General features: G+C 37.0%; 1 protein-coding gene across 1 annotated transcript in view; it reads left to right on the forward strand.

Moving 5' to 3' along the window:
• Positions 1-2,026: 2,026 nt before the first annotated feature.
• The window catches only part of CCDC141 (coiled-coil domain containing 141), a 62,082-nt gene continuing 46,708 nt past the window's right edge, over positions 2,027-17,400 (forward strand). The window contains exons 1-4 of the mRNA XM_009899104.2: positions 2,027-2,113; positions 4,505-4,737; positions 6,383-6,505; positions 15,842-16,033. Of these exons, the coding sequence (XP_009897406.2) occupies positions 4,636-4,737; positions 6,383-6,505; positions 15,842-16,033 (417 nt within the window). The 5' untranslated portion in view covers positions 2,027-2,113; positions 4,505-4,635. The remainder of the gene's footprint in view (positions 2,114-4,504; positions 4,738-6,382; positions 6,506-15,841; positions 16,034-17,400) is intronic.

The following is a 17,400-nucleotide window of genomic DNA, read 5'->3' on the forward strand; positions in this document are numbered from 1 at the left end:
TGTGTTTAGGTCTTTCATGGAAACATGTGCAGTGTGACAAGGATGAACCAGGATGCTTTTTCTTTCAGTCTTTGCTTTGTGTGATGATGTTTTTTGGGTAGTTTCTCTGTTTATGCTGGTATAAAGTCTGTTCAGGAGTGGTGACGAAGGAGCAAGAGTGAAAAGGTTTTTGTCAGGGTGATAAACAGGAAGAATGGGAAGGCATAAGATATAATGCTTCATTATACTTGTATGGTTTAAAATAAAATTAATCTAGGAACTATCAAACAATAATCCAGGCAACAGGGACCATGGTTCATTCATAAAAAAGTTTTTACTGAAGGGGTGTGGGCTGTCTTACCCTTCAGGCACTCTTTCACAACTGTTTCCTAGCCCTTTCCTGAGACTTCTGTGCCTTCTCTTTCCAAAGACAATTCCCTTTTTGGGGCCATCACTGTCCAGGGCTATTTTAAGGCTGCCTTTTCTTAAGCTCATGGACTTGAAGCTGACAAGGAAATTAATTCTACCCATGCTTCAACTGTTACTTATCTGAAGCTATTCTCATTTACCTTGCCCAACCCTTCTTTCTCTTGCAAGTAATAGTAACCTTGCTTTTAGGAGCATGGAGAATGTACCTCAGGGGAGGAGGTTTGGTGGCAGAAACCCGTCACTGCCATGAAGGATGCGAGGTTGAGCTGGGCCACTCTTTACCCCAGGTGGTCCAGGGGTCATGGGAGGACAGAATTCCCTCAGATTTGGCCTGTGTCTGAATCTTTTAGCCTTGCTAGGGTCACTGTAGTAGCTCACACTATTGGTTGCTCTACTGGAAAGCTAGTTTGTGTCTGTCACCACTTGTTCTGCCTCAATGGCCCCAAGGAAACAGGTAATTTCTGTGAGGGTCTCGGTTTCCTTCTGCTTTCTGGCTACCTTTATAGTGCAGTTCTCTGCAAGGAATATTTCTAAAGTGTTAAGAATGAGATATTAGAAGTTACTGTTCCCTATGCATACTTCTTGAAATCTGGGAGGAGGTCTCTCTGCTTCCCGCCTTTGTTCCCTGAGTGCTACTGGTGCTGGGATGGTTTTTATCATAATTAGTTTTGGTTTTTAGAAATGGCAAGACTTCGTTTGTATTTTAATCAGTTTGTCACCTTAGAAACTTGTACAGCCGGTGTAAAGAAGGCTCTTTCAGAAGACATACCTATCTCTCCTGCTCGACCCTCAACTTTGTATGTGACTTCCATGGCTTCACAGTCTCTTTATGAACCTGGGAAGACTTACAAACTACTTGCTTTCATTCCCTCTTGCTGTCATGTGTGATATGTGAAAATGCTGCCTTCTCAAAATACAAGATGGTAGGAGACAGGAAAAAGCATCAGAGACTTGTAAATGTCTGACATCAGGTGGGGCTGCCAGAGGGAAGCAGTGGTTATATAGCTTTTTCCAAGCCATACGAAACCTGTTAGTTTGAGGGATGCTTCCTTCCCTTGTTCTTCTCTCCCTTGCTGTGTTTGCCTGTTCTCCAGCTGTGTGACAAGGAAGGAAAAGGAGGCCTGTTAGAAAAAGAGAGCCATTACATTTACAAACCAGTCAAAGTGAAAGATCTCACATCTCTGAGGCTGCACTCTGAGGGAGTGAACTTTGTATCTCCTAGAGGCATTTTCATAGTGTACCAGCAGCTTCAATGCTCTGAACAAAAAGCAAATGAACTCCAAGAAAGATGGGTCCTGTTCCTGTGCATAACTGTCCAAACTGACTAACACGTTTCCCTGGCCACATGGGAGAAAAAGATGCTTATAAACACACTCCATGTTGAAAAAGCAAGTTTTATCATATTTGCCTCTCTAATCCCTTTTTTACATACAGCTGCTACAGATAATACCTGACATTATTTACACAAGAGAGACTTGATCTTTTTTCTGTTTTCCTGAGGTCGTTTCCTTTGTTCATTTTTTCAGTTTTGTTGTTCCCCCTGGACAGCTGGTGAATGCTAGTTTCCTTTTCTAATTCTTGCTCTCTTCTTTCACAGAGCATTAGGAAAGGGGAAATATTTCTCTGCTGATACAGAGAGCATGCCTGTTTCTGGCTTCTAGTGGGATTTTTGTTTGTTTCAGATGGAGGAACAGATGACAGATAGGTAAGTATAAAAGACTGAGAAAGAAATGCTTATTAAATTTTGTTTCCCTGGGTGCAGCTGAAATGGATTATGATGATCAAGATGATCAGCTTTTTCTCCTAAGGGTGTGCTGTAAGATCTTTTCTGATTCCTTGCTATCTTTTCTGTGTCTGATGTTTTCCTGTCTTGTGTTTAGAAGGAGCCAAATAAATAAAATATCCATTCATTTGTTATCAGACATTTTGAATCACTTGACTCAACTGCTGCCAAATTTGCTTGCAGTCAGTTTGTTGAATGTGTTGTTTTCCCACGATTTCCATCTGTCAGCACTACGAAAAGTGATTCCTCATTTAACCTGAGTCAAAAAGAGCTCTTGTATCTGGCTACCCTAGTGAGATGACAGAATTGGCCCAACTTGTGCTATGAAAAGTACACTTGAAATGGACTTTAAAGAGAAAAAAACCTGAAGGAGACACACTTTGACATGGTAGCAATATTGCTTTGTAGCTCCTTTTGTAAGATTTACAAGAGGTTAAGCTCCACCCTCCCACACCCCCCACAATCAGTTTTTCCAGCAGTCAAGCCCTGTTTGTTGCCTATAGGATGAAAAGTCCAGTTGCTTGACTTCTCAGATGTATTTTTTTTAAAACCTGAGTATTTAGTGAGTTTTGCACAATGGACCTATCTTCTGTTCAAACTAAAATAGGGACTGGCTTTTTTAACTTCTACACTCCAGTTTTTGTGTGGCCATTAAATTTCAAACATTTTGTTGAAGTAGAATCGCAGAATCAACCTGGTTGGAAAAGACCTTCAAGATCATCAAGTCCAACCTATTACCCAAAAAATTTCTTTTAGAACCTGTAAGTAGTTACAAAAGACGGAAATAGCATGAACAATTTCCAAATGATACCTTGATCATATTTTACAACCATTATCATGAGGCATGGCGTGGGGTTTGATCTTCAGTTTTGCATAGAAGAGATGCAAGAAAACCAGCAGATTTTGTAAAAAACATCCAGGTGTTTTTACTTTAAAATACAAAAGTACCAGAACATACTGTGCCATACCTATTCAATGAATGAATATCCACATGAGTATCATGAATGTCTATGTAATGCGGGCCTCCCATAGGTGTTACAAGTGGTTTCGGAAACCCATGTGACATTTGTTCGCTTGTTGATGACTTAAGGGTTGATCATTTTGGCACAAGGAACACAAAAGCTGTGGGTTTGGTTTACCCAAGCCCATTTAGTTCAGCCCAAACCACCACAATGTGCTTCTGGATATTCCATTTGAAACTTTGTTTGAAGATGGCTATCAGATAAAGGTTGTAATCTGCCGAAAACTGGGGGAATGGAAAGTGAACAAACAAAATCCTAGACCGAGACACATCTGTTCAATTTCTCTGTATCTACCCTAAGTTTCTTCAAGTCCAAAATATTTTAGAATTTGCTTCCAAAGCAGGTGTGTCTGTTCTAGTTTACAGTTAGCATGTCTCATTTAGACAAAAAATGCATCTAAATGGTACGGATTTTTAAACAAGTGAAGCAAGCAGATGCTTAGAAGAGAATTGTGTGTGTAGTTTCTTAGGTGGAATTGTGTTTCTAGAATGACCAGCAAACCTAAACACTAGTGTCACTTTCTCAGCTGTTCTGTGGAGGGAAACCTAGCAGCTGCTGTCTTGTTCTGTAGGTTACTTGTGGCATGCTCTGGGCTTCTGGCAATATATTTAATATGCCAAACCAACACTAAGATTTAAATGTCTATTTATTTCCCTGCACTGAATAAAAAACTTAAGTGGAGTTTAAACAATTAGTAGTCAGGCCTTCCTTATGCTAGCATAGAATGAAATGAAGGCTGTAGAAATAACATGAGATTGGAAAGCAAGTAAATAGTATTAATATTTTGCAGGAATAAAATACTTCTAAAGAATTTCGCACACAGGATTTAGTTTCCTTCTCTGGTTGTTATGGCCACTATGCTTTTAAATGCTTTTGGATTAAAAATCCCCTCTCTGTTTTGATTCAGCACCTGACTTAAACACACATGTTCATCCTGCTTTGACTCAGTGGAAAAATTATGCTGAGCAAACATATTCAGTAAACGAAAAAATATTTTATTTGAAGAATATGAAAATGTGGATTGTATAATTGCATGTTTTGAAACCTTGAAACACTGGTGTTTTTCTCTATAGTAAAAACCTTTTTCTCGCTGTTTTAATTTGTGAATTTGATTGTTTGATTAGCCAGTGTCAGGTGATGTTCATGGAAGAAGCTCTTTGCTCTTCAGATGGTAACAAGAAAGAACAGTCAGCTTAATGCTACCAAACTAGGGGTGTGTCAGATCTCTCTCAAGAATGATAAACTCAATGGAGTTGTCTATTTTTAACCTCCTGTTCTTTCCTTTTGGCAGACTAATCAGTGTTAGTTGAGCTGCTCCACTGAATGAATCCAAGCAACTCTGCTGCTTTCAGAAATGAACAGCAGACCTTGCAAGAGCATTTCAATTCTGTTTTGATGTATGAAGCCCCATTTTGAAACACTATGTCTAAGGAAGCCAGTTCGGAGCAGAAGCCTTCTACAACAACAGTCAGTTCAGTTGTTGTTCAGGCTGGGGATGCCAGTATTGTTATAGCTGTACTTAAGGTAAGGCAGCAACTGCTAGCATGTTTGTTCTTGGCTTTCTGTTACTCAGTGATTACTACTTTTTTGGTTTGTTTGTGTTTTAATGCTGCACAATGTGCAAATGAATAGTTCGCAAGAAATTATAAGGCAAGGCCATTTAATCAGTTAATCTCTGAGAGAACTTTCTCGAAAGTTAATGCTTGTTTCTGCACACAATTTCTGTTGCTGGGTTGGGGTTTTTTGGAGTGTTGTGTTTTTTTGTTTTTGTTTGTTTGTTTTAGTGTTTTTTTTTTTAGTGTGTGTGCTTATTTTTTAAATGTTAAGTAAAAGAAATAAGTTGGCCAAAATATACAGGCTCTTAGAAGCAAGGAATTCCTCCTACCCTATCTAAAAAGAAATGAATGTAGAGTGCCATGCAAGTGTGTTAACAAGCATGATATTATCTGTAATTGTGGTTAGGACTCCTCAACAGTTATCTTTATACTCCACAAATGCAGATTCCACAAATGCAGATTCTGTGTCTTTTAAATTTTTTTTTTTATTATCATTTTTAAAAAGTATTTACTGGGGTGGGGGGCAGGAAGGGGAGAAAGCCTAAATGTGATGAATGGTTATTTTGAAAGCTGAGAGTTCATATTCACAAATGTTCTAGTAGAAGCCCTTGTGTGGATGTAGTTGTCCTTACTAAGCACCTAAAGGGCTATTCTGGGGAATATTTGCTTACAGCTTGCACAAAATTTGGTATGGGGACTAAATTGAGTGTCTAGGTACTGAATCCCAGATGGAATTTATTGGCAGCTAGATTCTTCATTTTCCAGGCAACTTGGAAGTCACACTACACTTAGCCACTAAGGTTTGTAATGCAGGTGGCATGACTTGGACTTTCACTGAATCACTGAATTAGAGTAATTATATAGAGTGATATGGGGTTTACCTCAGTTGTGGCGTTGAGAAGGTTCTCTCCCATAAGTTCTCACTTTTCCTGGAAGTTTCTGTCTGCTGCTGCAGTGGAGTATTTCTTGTTGCAATGGGTTCCCTTGTGTGCTGTGGCTACCATGTTAGCCTCCAGTGACATCACTGCTTTGTTCCTTATCACCATTGTCTCCAAGTTACACTTCCCAAACTGTAGCAGTTGCACAACACAAGGAAAGAATCTTCTATGCTTTGGGTTGCTATCAGGCTTCCTTTCTTTGTGTATCATTCAGGACAAAATGGGAAATTGTGTTTGGGTTCCTATTCCAAAGACTATTAAATGTCCCTATTGCTAGTTGTGTGATCTCTCTCTCTATATAAATTCAATACACAGGTATGTTGACTATGTGTATTAGAAATAAGATAACATATATGTACCTTCCACCCACCTCCTCACCCAAGTTCCCATAGCAATTTTCAGCTGAAAAGGGAGATGAATTGGAGAAACATTTTTAGCTCATTTTGATAATCTTACTCTTCACAGGCAAACCCAAAATCACAGTAGCTATTGGATAAGGCTGGAGTCTGGGGTGTTGAAGTGAAATTTCTATCGTATCCTCTGTACCATCAAACATGTTTATGGGTCCATGTTCTCCTACAACCATGGAAACTGTGTGACCTGAGAGCCTGTGTGAATAAAGAAAAGAAGGAGAGTTTGTGCTTTCTGAAATCTGTAATTACTTATTTATTACAGTGTGGAAAATGGGTGAAGCTTCAGCTGGCTGAATCAACACCAAATTTATTAGAAATTGGCAGCAATCAAGATGAGACTAAAAAACTACTGCAAGACCATGAATTCCTCCTAGCTAAACTTAAGGTAAGATGCGCTAAGACCACACAAAATTAAATCTAGTCGTTATATTTCAGGCACAACAGTTGACACAGCTGCCTCGGTTTCCTGTTGCAGTGTGGTTGTTAGGTTAAACTCCACATAGAAGAAAACACATTCAGCTTTTGTCAGTGTAATAGGTCTGCACTGGAGATACACACTTGGGTGTTAGTTACTACGTTCTGACACCATTAGTAAAGATGCATAGTTTTTGTCACTTCATAAATTGCTGTTAAGTCAAGTGAAAAATTCCTACAGCCCTCAGCAGCTGCTAAATATATTGCTGTGTCCTTTTTTTTTTTTTTTTTTGCCCCCTTCCCCCTCCCCCCTCTTCTGATTCTCCAGTGTTGTGAAAAGTTTAATTACTTTCTAGCAGCTGTAAGGCTGTAAATACAAGCAAGCTCTTTGGAAGTGCAAATCTATATAAATGTGAAGTAGATATTTCAAGCACATTTTTAGTAAACATTAATTGATGTAATTTATGGTAAGAATGGTATTGTTAACATTAAATATTACTTGTCTTGAACTAGGAAGATTCTGGCTAAGTAACAGACCTGAAATCAGATTGTAGCATTCTTGAAAGCAGCATATAACAGCAATGTCATTTGGACAAAAAGTGACATACTTGCATGAAAAAAATGGATTATTTAAAATGTGGATGTTTGACACTGAAAGGAGTCCAAAAGCACCTAAGAAGTTTGGTTTTCCTGTTTTAATAGGACATACAGGCTCTGCATCTGCAGACAAATTAATTCATCTAAAATCTGGAGGATTTAGCACAGCAAATTATCTTAATAGCTTCTATTTTTTTTTTTCTTGAGATTACATAAAATCCAAATCTGAAAGAGTAAACATGGTCTGGATAGGATCAAGTGCATTTGATTTAATGCTACCGACTATGTGCTTCCCCTGTTGTAAATTTCAAACACACAAGAGGTAATGTAATAGGATGTATAAAAAATGTAATCTAATACAGAACACAGTGTGGATTTTGAATTGTATGAAGAGTAGCACCACCAAAACAAACCCACCCTAAAGCAACAAAACATCCAAAAAACTCAGAGAAGTTGGTTCTGCTACTTTTACTTGTGCAAGTGTCTCATCTTTATTGCCATCAGTGCTACACTCAGGGATTCTTGGAATAGACTGCTGTATCTTGTTTGAACTCAGGAAGCTGAGGTCTTCCACACTGACAAAAGGAAGAACATGAGTTTTGTCTCATAACTGTAGAAAAATAAATTTTAGTGGGTCACCCCCCACCCCCCAGTAATTACAATGTTTAAAAGAAAAACAAAGGTTCTAATAACATTTTGCCATCAAGTTAAAGCTAAGGGAAAAAAAAATATTGTGCATATTGGCTGAAGAAAGACCTTGTAGTTAGTACTGAAAACCTATAAGGATATGAACAAGGACAGTGGAAAAAAAAAAGAAAATCCTTTCTATGGGCTTCAGCTCAAAAGAAAGAAATAAGAGCTGTCATATATGTAATCTCTAGATGCATCCCTAAGCTGCTATTCTTTATTTTTTTCTAATCTTTAAACCAAAATTAACTTGGAGGTATGAAAAAATTAAATAATCCAAAGCATTTCATGCTCTCTGCTCATTCAAAAGTCTGAATTTCTACTCCTACTACTCTAGATACAGGGAATCTTAAGTTTGTTTTTCAATTAGCAGCATGCATTTGTTTTCTGTTCACAATAAATAGTAAAACAATAAGGCAGTTGCAACTATTTCAGTTAATATTAATGAAAATGCTAATTTTTTTAAACTCGCATTTGTGAGGCCTTGTGGCTTAAACCTAGATAACTGATCTTGATTTGGATCACCAAAGTTTAATAGGTTATATTAGATCAGAAAATGTATTGTTCATACTCTGTTAAACAGTGCTCATCATCCAAATATATCGGGAACAAATACTCATTATTTCATGTTTCAGTCCTTCTGAAATTCAGTACTGCTGAATACACATTCTATAAAAGGATTATGTTAAAATGATCAGTTTTTCCCTCAACACCTGCAGAGATGCAATAATACAGGACTGAAGTGTCATAATTCATATTGATGATATTTTTCAGACATGACCCTTTCTGTTTTATAGTAAGCTGCTAACCCTTGTTAGTAATTATTCAGTCCTAATGTACTAAACCCGTTCATCAGTTTTTGCAATAATTCTTCTTAGTCTTTGAAGTATTCATTACAGTAATTTCTTCAACTTAATGCTTGTTACTGAATTATGCATTAATTATACAAAAATGGATACAGAGGTAGTAATGCTTTACTTTTCAACATTTATGGACATCAAGTTTTAATTACTTATGAAAGCATAAGAAAGAATTTGAAATATGGACAAATCCCAGTTAAAAAATAAATCTTTGGAAGCAGTGCTGAAGAACCTATGCACTTTTAGAAGATAATTTATGGAATAGCTGACTGTGCTGGCATTATGCTATGTTATTTTGCAAAGTTATTCTGGTCATTATTATCCTTTTACTTTCAAGTTTCATTATTCTCATCCCAGTATATATATTGTAAGTTTCAGTCAAAATACCCAGGCCAAGTTCTTTCATTGATTTCATGCATTGAAGATTCATAGTTGTAAGTAAGGACAAAATCTGGGATGGTAACCAGTGATCAGTATATAGTATTCTCATGCTAGAGGAAAAGGAATTTAACCTCACTATTCCAGGGAATTAGTTTTGCCTTGAAATGTTAACAGGAGTTTAAAAAAGCTAAACAATCATTTTGACACTAAGTCAGATGGAACTTCGAAGGCTAATAGTAACATTGAATGAGAAATCAGAAATTTTTAGAACACTTCTTACTGCTTTTAATTTTTGGAATCATTGTGATAAAAACGGGTGTGTGCACTATAGGGCCATTAGGAAAAAAAGTTCTAAAATGGTTTTCTTAGAGTACTCTATCATACTTATTACTGATTTAAATTTGTTCCATTGAATTTGGAACACCATACTATTTTAATAAAAAGCAGAATACAACTGTTGAAAAAGGCTGCATTTCAAATATTTATGGGTTAGGAAAGATATGTGATCTTTTTATAGAGTTGAAAGTATAAAAGCTGAACTGGAAATAGTAAAACCTAGACAAAACAAGAACCGTGTACAAAATGTTTACAACATCTATTTAAAATTCCTTTGAGGGCTCTTGAAATTCCTTTCATGCATAATATTGATGTCCTTTATAGCAGACATTATTCTTTTGTTTTTGCTGAATTATCATACTGACAACCAGTAGCCCAGAAGATTAATGAAACTTGTTTAGCAGCTGTGATTTAAGAGGTAAGGCTATAGTTCAGTTTCTTAATTTTGTTCAAAGATACCTAATTTATAAGGACAACATCTATATGCTTGGGATTTGTTCTAGGCAAGCTCACAGATTTGTTTTCCTCTGGACATGAATTTGGCATTCGTAAGTTTTAAAGAACACGTATTCTTTTATAACTGAGGACACTTGATAAGTCTAGGTGCTGCCAAAACTTATGGCTATGCATTGCTGCAGGTTCCATGAACTGAAACAAACAAACAAGTATCTTTTGAACACAGCTAAGAATTAAACGAATGCCATCATGCTTGGAATCAAAGCTCTTTTTTCTTTGTGATTTGACCCTTCAGTAGTCAGCTAACCGGTTCTGATTCTAAGCCAACATATTAGATTTCCATTTCAGTAAATCAGATAATACCAGCAGTAAGAGTTTTGTTGAAAGCATCAATTTATGTAATTCCAGGTATTGTCCCCAACATTTGCCTCCTCCTTGTTTAGATGACCTTCAGCAGGTTTATCTGTTCTGGAAATAAAAATGTATGTGTGTGTATGTTTTGGGATCTCATTCTTAAAAAAAAGCAAAGCTTTCAGAAGGTAGAATTACTGTATTTGCATCATGTATGCACTTTTCCTCTGTCTTTCTTCTACTCTCCATAATGAAGTTGTTTCTTAGAGTTTGAATCTCCCAACATTAATGCTTTCTGGCATATATAAATATATATATATAGAGAGAGAGAGAGACAGAGAGAGAGAGACTCTGTGTGTACAGCTGAGGTTTTGGTTCTGACTGTCAAAATCCCCACCAAGACAAACAGTGGCATTCTTGTTTCTTTTCCAAAGTTCTGGCTTTTATCATGAAACAGACTGTGGCAGAAATTCTACAAACTAGAAAAAACATCTAGCCTACAAACTTAAGCTTAAAATGAACGCTGCTATTAATTTGGCTCATGGACCTGAAGATTGCTCCTAATAATTTTATTTACTTCAATTCACAGAACAAAACTTGTAAAAGAATAATAGATATGCTAATAGCCAAGAAAAACAAATTAGAAAATTACATTTTTCAAAACCCAACCATGTAATGTGCCATTTTAAATTTTATTTTATTTTTTGGCGTTGGATATATTTTAAATAAGTCAGTTATGTTAAGCAAAAATATTTTCATAATGCTTATTTTTCAGTACATTTATGGAAGAACATATTTGCTACTGTCTTCTGAATTATTTAAAGTTAATTATTGAGCTGCCCAACAGCATAACTAGCAGCAAGGTTTGGTTGCCTTTCCATCATAAAGTATCATTTTTGGAAATTATTTTGGAAAAAAAAATGTAAAAAATATGATCTATTAAATATTTTTTTTCAGAGTTAGTTCAGATTATTTACCTGTTTCAATATTTAAAAAATTACCACTGAAACAGTATTTATCTCAAAATAGTTTTATGAGTGATTTTGGGGGTCAAGTTAATAACTATCTGTGTTGTATAATTCAGCATTACTTATAAACAAAATTGATTTTAGAGGCATTTCATTAGGAGGATAGTTTGCACCTCTGAAAGTTCCAAGTTATAATATTCACTGTAAGAATCTGAAGGTGGATCTTTGCACTGTGTCAATTAAGAACTGAAGTGCTCTCTTTGCTAGAGCCATACCTTGTAGATTGGAAATAAATTGGGTGTATTCAGGGAGTTCAGGTCTCTGCAAGCCTCTGGAGATGGCTGGAAAATGAGGCAGTGGGTTTTTTTCATGCCTTGCCTGTTGAAGTTAGGTAACTGCTCAGAGAAGTATCTGCATGAGTTTCCCATCTTCTCTCTAAAGTTTAGAACAACCCAAATACTGAAAATTTTAACACTACATAGAAATGATTTGACATTTAGTACTTGAACTCTGATGTGAACTCACACTTCCCATAAATCAAACCAATAAACCTTATTTATTTTCCTTTTTTATAGCTTTCTAAAATTCCTATCTTGTTTCCTGATTCATGATTCTTCTACAATATAATTTCCCTAAATGTAACATACTGTTGAATTTGGGTTTTGAGTGCTATCATTTTGAATAAGCTGCTTCAAAAGAGTAAGACATTTTTCTATGCCCTGTAGACAAGCAGAGTTCTAGACATCCCATGTTATATTATCATGTGTAGTTAAAAAAACTGAATATTTTGTTGATACTGGACAAAGAACAAAGCAGTGTGTCATGGAATATTAGTAAAAAAATCCACTTTTATGTGTCTGAGCAGCTAGTCAAATTGCCCTTGACTGTATCTTCATGGTATCAAAAACATTGTTTTGTGCTGGGCTTTTATTGGGGTAGCCTTTTAAAATCATCTTGCAAACACTCTGTCTGTGTTTTCGAAATAGGTTTTGGAAATCAGTATCTGCATCTGTTTTGAAGGAATGTAAATGTCATATCCTACCTTTATATTGTCTGTGAAATGTAATGAATGATAATAGGAACAGATGGCATCAGGAATAAAATGAAAGACTAAAATATATTTAGGAGCGGCATACTATGGTTGTGTGTGCTCATTTACCTATTGGAAATTGGCTTCAATTAAAACAATTGTTCATTAGTATTCCTTGTGGCATAACAGGTAAGGTGAGAGCAAAAGCACAAGTCTACCAATTTTACTAGCATCATATAGCACAGTAGAAACGTGTGATTGCAAGTTCAATGCAGGTTCGCCTTTGGTGTGCTTGATCTATTTTTATGGTGAAAACCCAAAATATCTGAAGTTAACAAAGTAGAAAACAGAGAATGGGGCTTGAAATAAAGGGAACTTACTGATAAAGTAACTTTCTTCTTCCTGTTAGTATTGTGTTGAGCATTGGAGATTTCAAAACCTTACCTAGAATGCAGTGTCCTCAACAAGTGGACAGTGCAGACAAATATGTGCCCTATTATGCCATCATCATGGCTGTAGGTTACTTCAAAAGGCAATTCCTGGTGTGGAGGAAAAAAAGCTTCAACCCTTTATTTTCAATGAACTGTAAGCAGTTTTCTCAGAGAAGTAGGAATATTATATATTATCTTCTTGCTAGTTTCCCAGTTCCTTGATAAATAAAAGGGAAAATAATCCCTTACTTTTTGCCCTTTTTAACTGTAAACAATGACTGCTATCATACGAAATCTCCAAATTTGCTCTCTAGCTATCACTTAGCCTTAAAGTGAACTGTTTATTTGCAACAAAATGGTTTTGACTGAACACTTAGAATTCTGGTGTTATTTTATTGAGTAGCTATTTCATGTGTCTCCTGACTTCATTCTCCAGTAAAAGCAGTATTGCTTCCAGGATTGTTTCTCCAATCATAGGACATAGTCTCCTTTTGCTGAACTTCTGTCATTTCTGAGAATTTTTGAGACTAGGTACCCCAACGAATAAAGAGAAGGTGGACATAATAAATGGAGTCATGAATGGAATAGAATTTTCCAAGTGTTTGTTTATATGCTTATGGAACTCGATTTTTCAAATGAAGTCAAACATGTGCTAAAAGTAAATGCTTGGCATAAAGAAATTTGAAAACAATTTTGCAGAAAAAATGTTGATAAAGTATTTTTAGCTATATTTAGTAAGCACTTTAAAGTATGACTACATTAGATTCATCCTGCCCTGCCATCACAGGGTGATAAAGTCAAGTCATTGTGTATTTCATCCATTCATCTTCTGTCATGACATTTATTTTATTCTACACATTGACCTTAAAACTTCTACAAGGCTTTCACAAGGCTTTTTTTTTTTTTCTTTTCCAATTTTCTCACCCCTTCTAGGTGCTAGAGAACAAAACAAACTTACTTTAGATCTGTTAGTGAGGATTCATCCAACACAGGTAGCAGTTGGCAGTTGTCCTGGTTTAAAATTGGCTAGCAGATGAGTCCTGGCAGTCCTGTCACAACAAAGGGGTTTTCTCCTTCCCTCTCCCCATTGGGGCAAAACCCACACTGCAAATTGAGGAACAAATGCAAAAAACCTGGAACAAGAAACTTTGTAAGCTGCAGAATATATTACAAGCCCCCTAAGCCAACCTCTTTCCTGTCATACAGTGAGCACGATATGAGCATGGTGTGGTGTAGAATGTACAATCCAGCTTGCTCTGTTATTCTGTGCCACTGGGGGCCATGGTAGCCCAGTCGTGCCATCCTCTAGCCCTCCTAGTAAGGCAGGTCAGCTTAAACCAATACAGCAGTAACTTTTACCTTTTTTTGAAGTTGAACAAAGAACCAAGGCTTTGTACATATGCTTAGGAAAATCCAACAGACAGCATAATTTTTATAGCTTTCACAGTATAAAAATAACTGAGAAATAATGGTGTAAACCAATATGAGAAAAACCAAGAAAGCATTGAAAGAACTGTGTTAAAGATTGCAGTAAAATATTTTTATTGAGAGTTTTAATGAGCTCTGCTTATTAACATACTACTGATTGTTTTCAGAGTTGTCTGTGAAGTTAAAATAATTTCATTCTGTTTATTGTGAAGGAAGAATAAAAGTTTGTCCTGGGTTTGGCTAGGACAGGGTTAATTATACAGATTCACAGATTCACCTCGTCAAATCCACTTGCAGTGTGCAGGGACACCTCCAACTAGATCAGGCACCCCAAGTTTGATCTTGAATATCTCCAGAGATGAGGCCTCAACCACATCCCTGTGTTTTACCACTCTCATTGTAAAGAACTTCCTCCTTCTGTCAACCCCAAATCTACCCTGCTCCTGTTTAAAGCCATTGCCCCTTGTCCTATCACTACAAACCTTTCTAAACAGTCCTTTGCCTGCTTTCCTATAGGTCCCCTTCAAATACTGGAATGTAGCTATAAGTTCTCCCCAAAGCCTTCTGTTCTCTATGCTGAACAGGCTAACTTGTCCACAAGCAGTCAGGGAGGGGCCAGATGAACCAGCCAATGGACAATTCCATACCATGAATGTCATGCCTGCTATATAAAGAGGCGTGGGGCTGGTTTTGGCAGCCTCAGTGGTTCTCTGGTTCAGAACTTTGGTGCGTGGGTGTTGTGCAAGTGCATCACATTTTATATTACTCATGTTTATATATATTACTTTATTGTTGCTATTCCAGTTGTTCATTTGTTCTTTGTGTTGCTCTCTTAAACTTCTTAACTCAACCAGCAGGGTTTTGCATTTTGCTTCCAATTTCTCCTTCCCACCCTACCAAAGGGCAGGATGGGGGCAGTTGTATAAGAGGCCATGTGAGGCTTAACTTTGGCTGCCTTTAAACCACAAAAGAGTTCTGTAGTTTGTTATACTGTTCTCACAATACTGGTTTTAGAGAGAATTGATGAGCCTTTTCAGTTCAAGCTGGCATCTTTATGTAGTATGCGAAGACTAGGGAGGACTTGAGTTTATGACTCTGTGCTTAGAACAATAATGTTTTCTACAATTTCCTATTTTTCTGTTGGGTGTCTCAGGAGAATTTGAAGTTTTTTAGTTCTTTAGTCCTTATTGGAGTCTGTGTCCTGTGCCCTCTATACATTAATGTACTAACACCTGTAATAACAATAGAAATGGGCACTTTATTAATCCATGCTCATGAAAAAAAAAAACAAGATGGGAGGAAAAAATAGAGGAGATGCTAACCAGTTTTTCTGGTATACTAAAGAATTTTAACAAAAGCTGGAAATGGCTCACGGAGAGATTAGTAAAGTGAGCCAAACACATTAGAACTATGATCTTGGCAACAGAGTATTTGGTGGCTGAGTTGAACAGTGGAGCAAGCTGAACTTGAAACACTGAAGAAATTAGGTGCTGTTCTGGAGAATATACTTAAACCCATTAAAATCCAACTACTAGAGAAAGAATGATTCTTTTAATGCTTTTTTTTTTTTTTTTTAACAATATTGCCTCTTAAGTGCAAATGAAATTCAGAAGCTTGCTGTGAAACTTGAAGGAATAGCTACACCTATCACTAGGAACTGGAAATAAAGCAGGAGTGGGAGAGTGGTGGATAGTTTATCAGACTCATTGAAAAAGTATCCTGACACCAATGTCAGCATAGTATTTTGTATTTTGTTTACAGATTTTTTTTTTTACCCCTCAGGCTTTGGAAGATGAGGTATGGGACCTGCTGCGTAAAGCAGACAAGGCTGCAGAAGAGGACAAAGAAAAGAGTCAGGTTTATGATGCCATGGCAGAGACCCTTGGAGATGCATGGGATGCACTCATCATTATGTTAGAAAAGCGACAGGCACTTCTAGAGCTTACTTCAGTGTTCTTTGAAAATGCTCTGGAGGTCTGTATTTAAAGCAAGTGACTCTTAATCTGAAAGCTCTCACATCTCGGATATATTCTGTCTACTGTGGCTTTACTCTGTCGCCTGCATTCATCTCATTCATAAAGGGTAAAGCAATTGAGGAAATAAAAACATCAGTATACATCCTTCCTTTTCTAGCTTCTAATTCAGTATGAAACTGAGCAAAAAATACCCTAACATGTAAACTTTAGGAAATATCTTAGTCATGACATCTCCAAAATTTGTAGTTGGCAGAAAATGACAGTGAAAAATGAAACTGGAATAAAACCTAAAATGTATAATTTAGTGGCTATGGGCATTCTTAGTTGATTATGTGGGGTGGATGATAGGTTGGACACGATGATCTTGAAGTTCTCTTCCAACCTGGTCTGGTCTATTCTATTCTGATGACCCCTCCCCAGCAGAGAAGGAGAAATGAGAAAATGCAAGGAAACAAGAGTTGAAGTGAAAATAGATGTAATGAAACAACAAAAATTATACCAATGTCAATAAAAGGATATAAAGTTATACTCAGTCCGGCAAAGGTACAGCAGTCACAATAAACAGAAAGGCAGTCCTTGAGAGCAGAAGGAAAGAACAGAGTCAAGAAAAGCCCAAGAAGGAAACTCCCCTCTTCTTGACAAACTTCCCCCTTTATACTGCGTGTGATGTTTGTGGTTGGGATACACCTGTGAGCCAACGGAGTCAGCTGTCCTGGCTGACTCAAAACTACTAATAGCCTGCAGTCCACAGCTTACCTATGATTCCATCCCAGCAAAATCAGGACAAGATTATGAAGCATCTGCATCTAGCAGACACTAAAATGCCTTTTTAAAAGAATTTACACATTTTCATGAACTTACCTATAATACAGTCTCCTGGTTTTAAGTTGTCTGGCAGCTGAGTCCCAGCAATCCAGTTACAGTAGAGGGGTTTTCTTCTTGCTCCGCCCTCCCCCTTTCTGGTTGGGAAAGGAGGAAAGGAGCAGGGAAAGCTCAAATATTGAGATAAGGGCAATTTACTACTCTACTGCAGGGATATCAAATTACACAAAGGGACAACAAACAAAATAACCGGGAGAAAAGGTTCCAGAATATGCAACAGATGAAACCACAAAAAATTCCTGCTGCTGTGCACAAACCAAAACTGGAACAAAAAGGGACAAACCCCAGCATGGAAACTGGAGGAGAAACACAAGCAACCTGGAACAGGAAACTTTACAACCTATAGAATATATTGCAAGTCCCATAAATTTTGGCCAACCCCTTTCCTGTTGTGCAGTGAGCATGATGTGAGCATGGTGTAGAGTGTACGATCCAGCTTGCTCTGTTGCTCTGTGCCACTAGGTGGGGGTAGCCTCTTCCCTC

This window comes from Dryobates pubescens, chromosome 2 (genome assembly GCF_014839835.1).
Source record: "Dryobates pubescens isolate bDryPub1 chromosome 2, bDryPub1.pri, whole genome shotgun sequence".
NCBI classification, from domain to species: Eukaryota; Metazoa; Chordata; class Aves; order Piciformes; family Picidae; genus Dryobates; species Dryobates pubescens.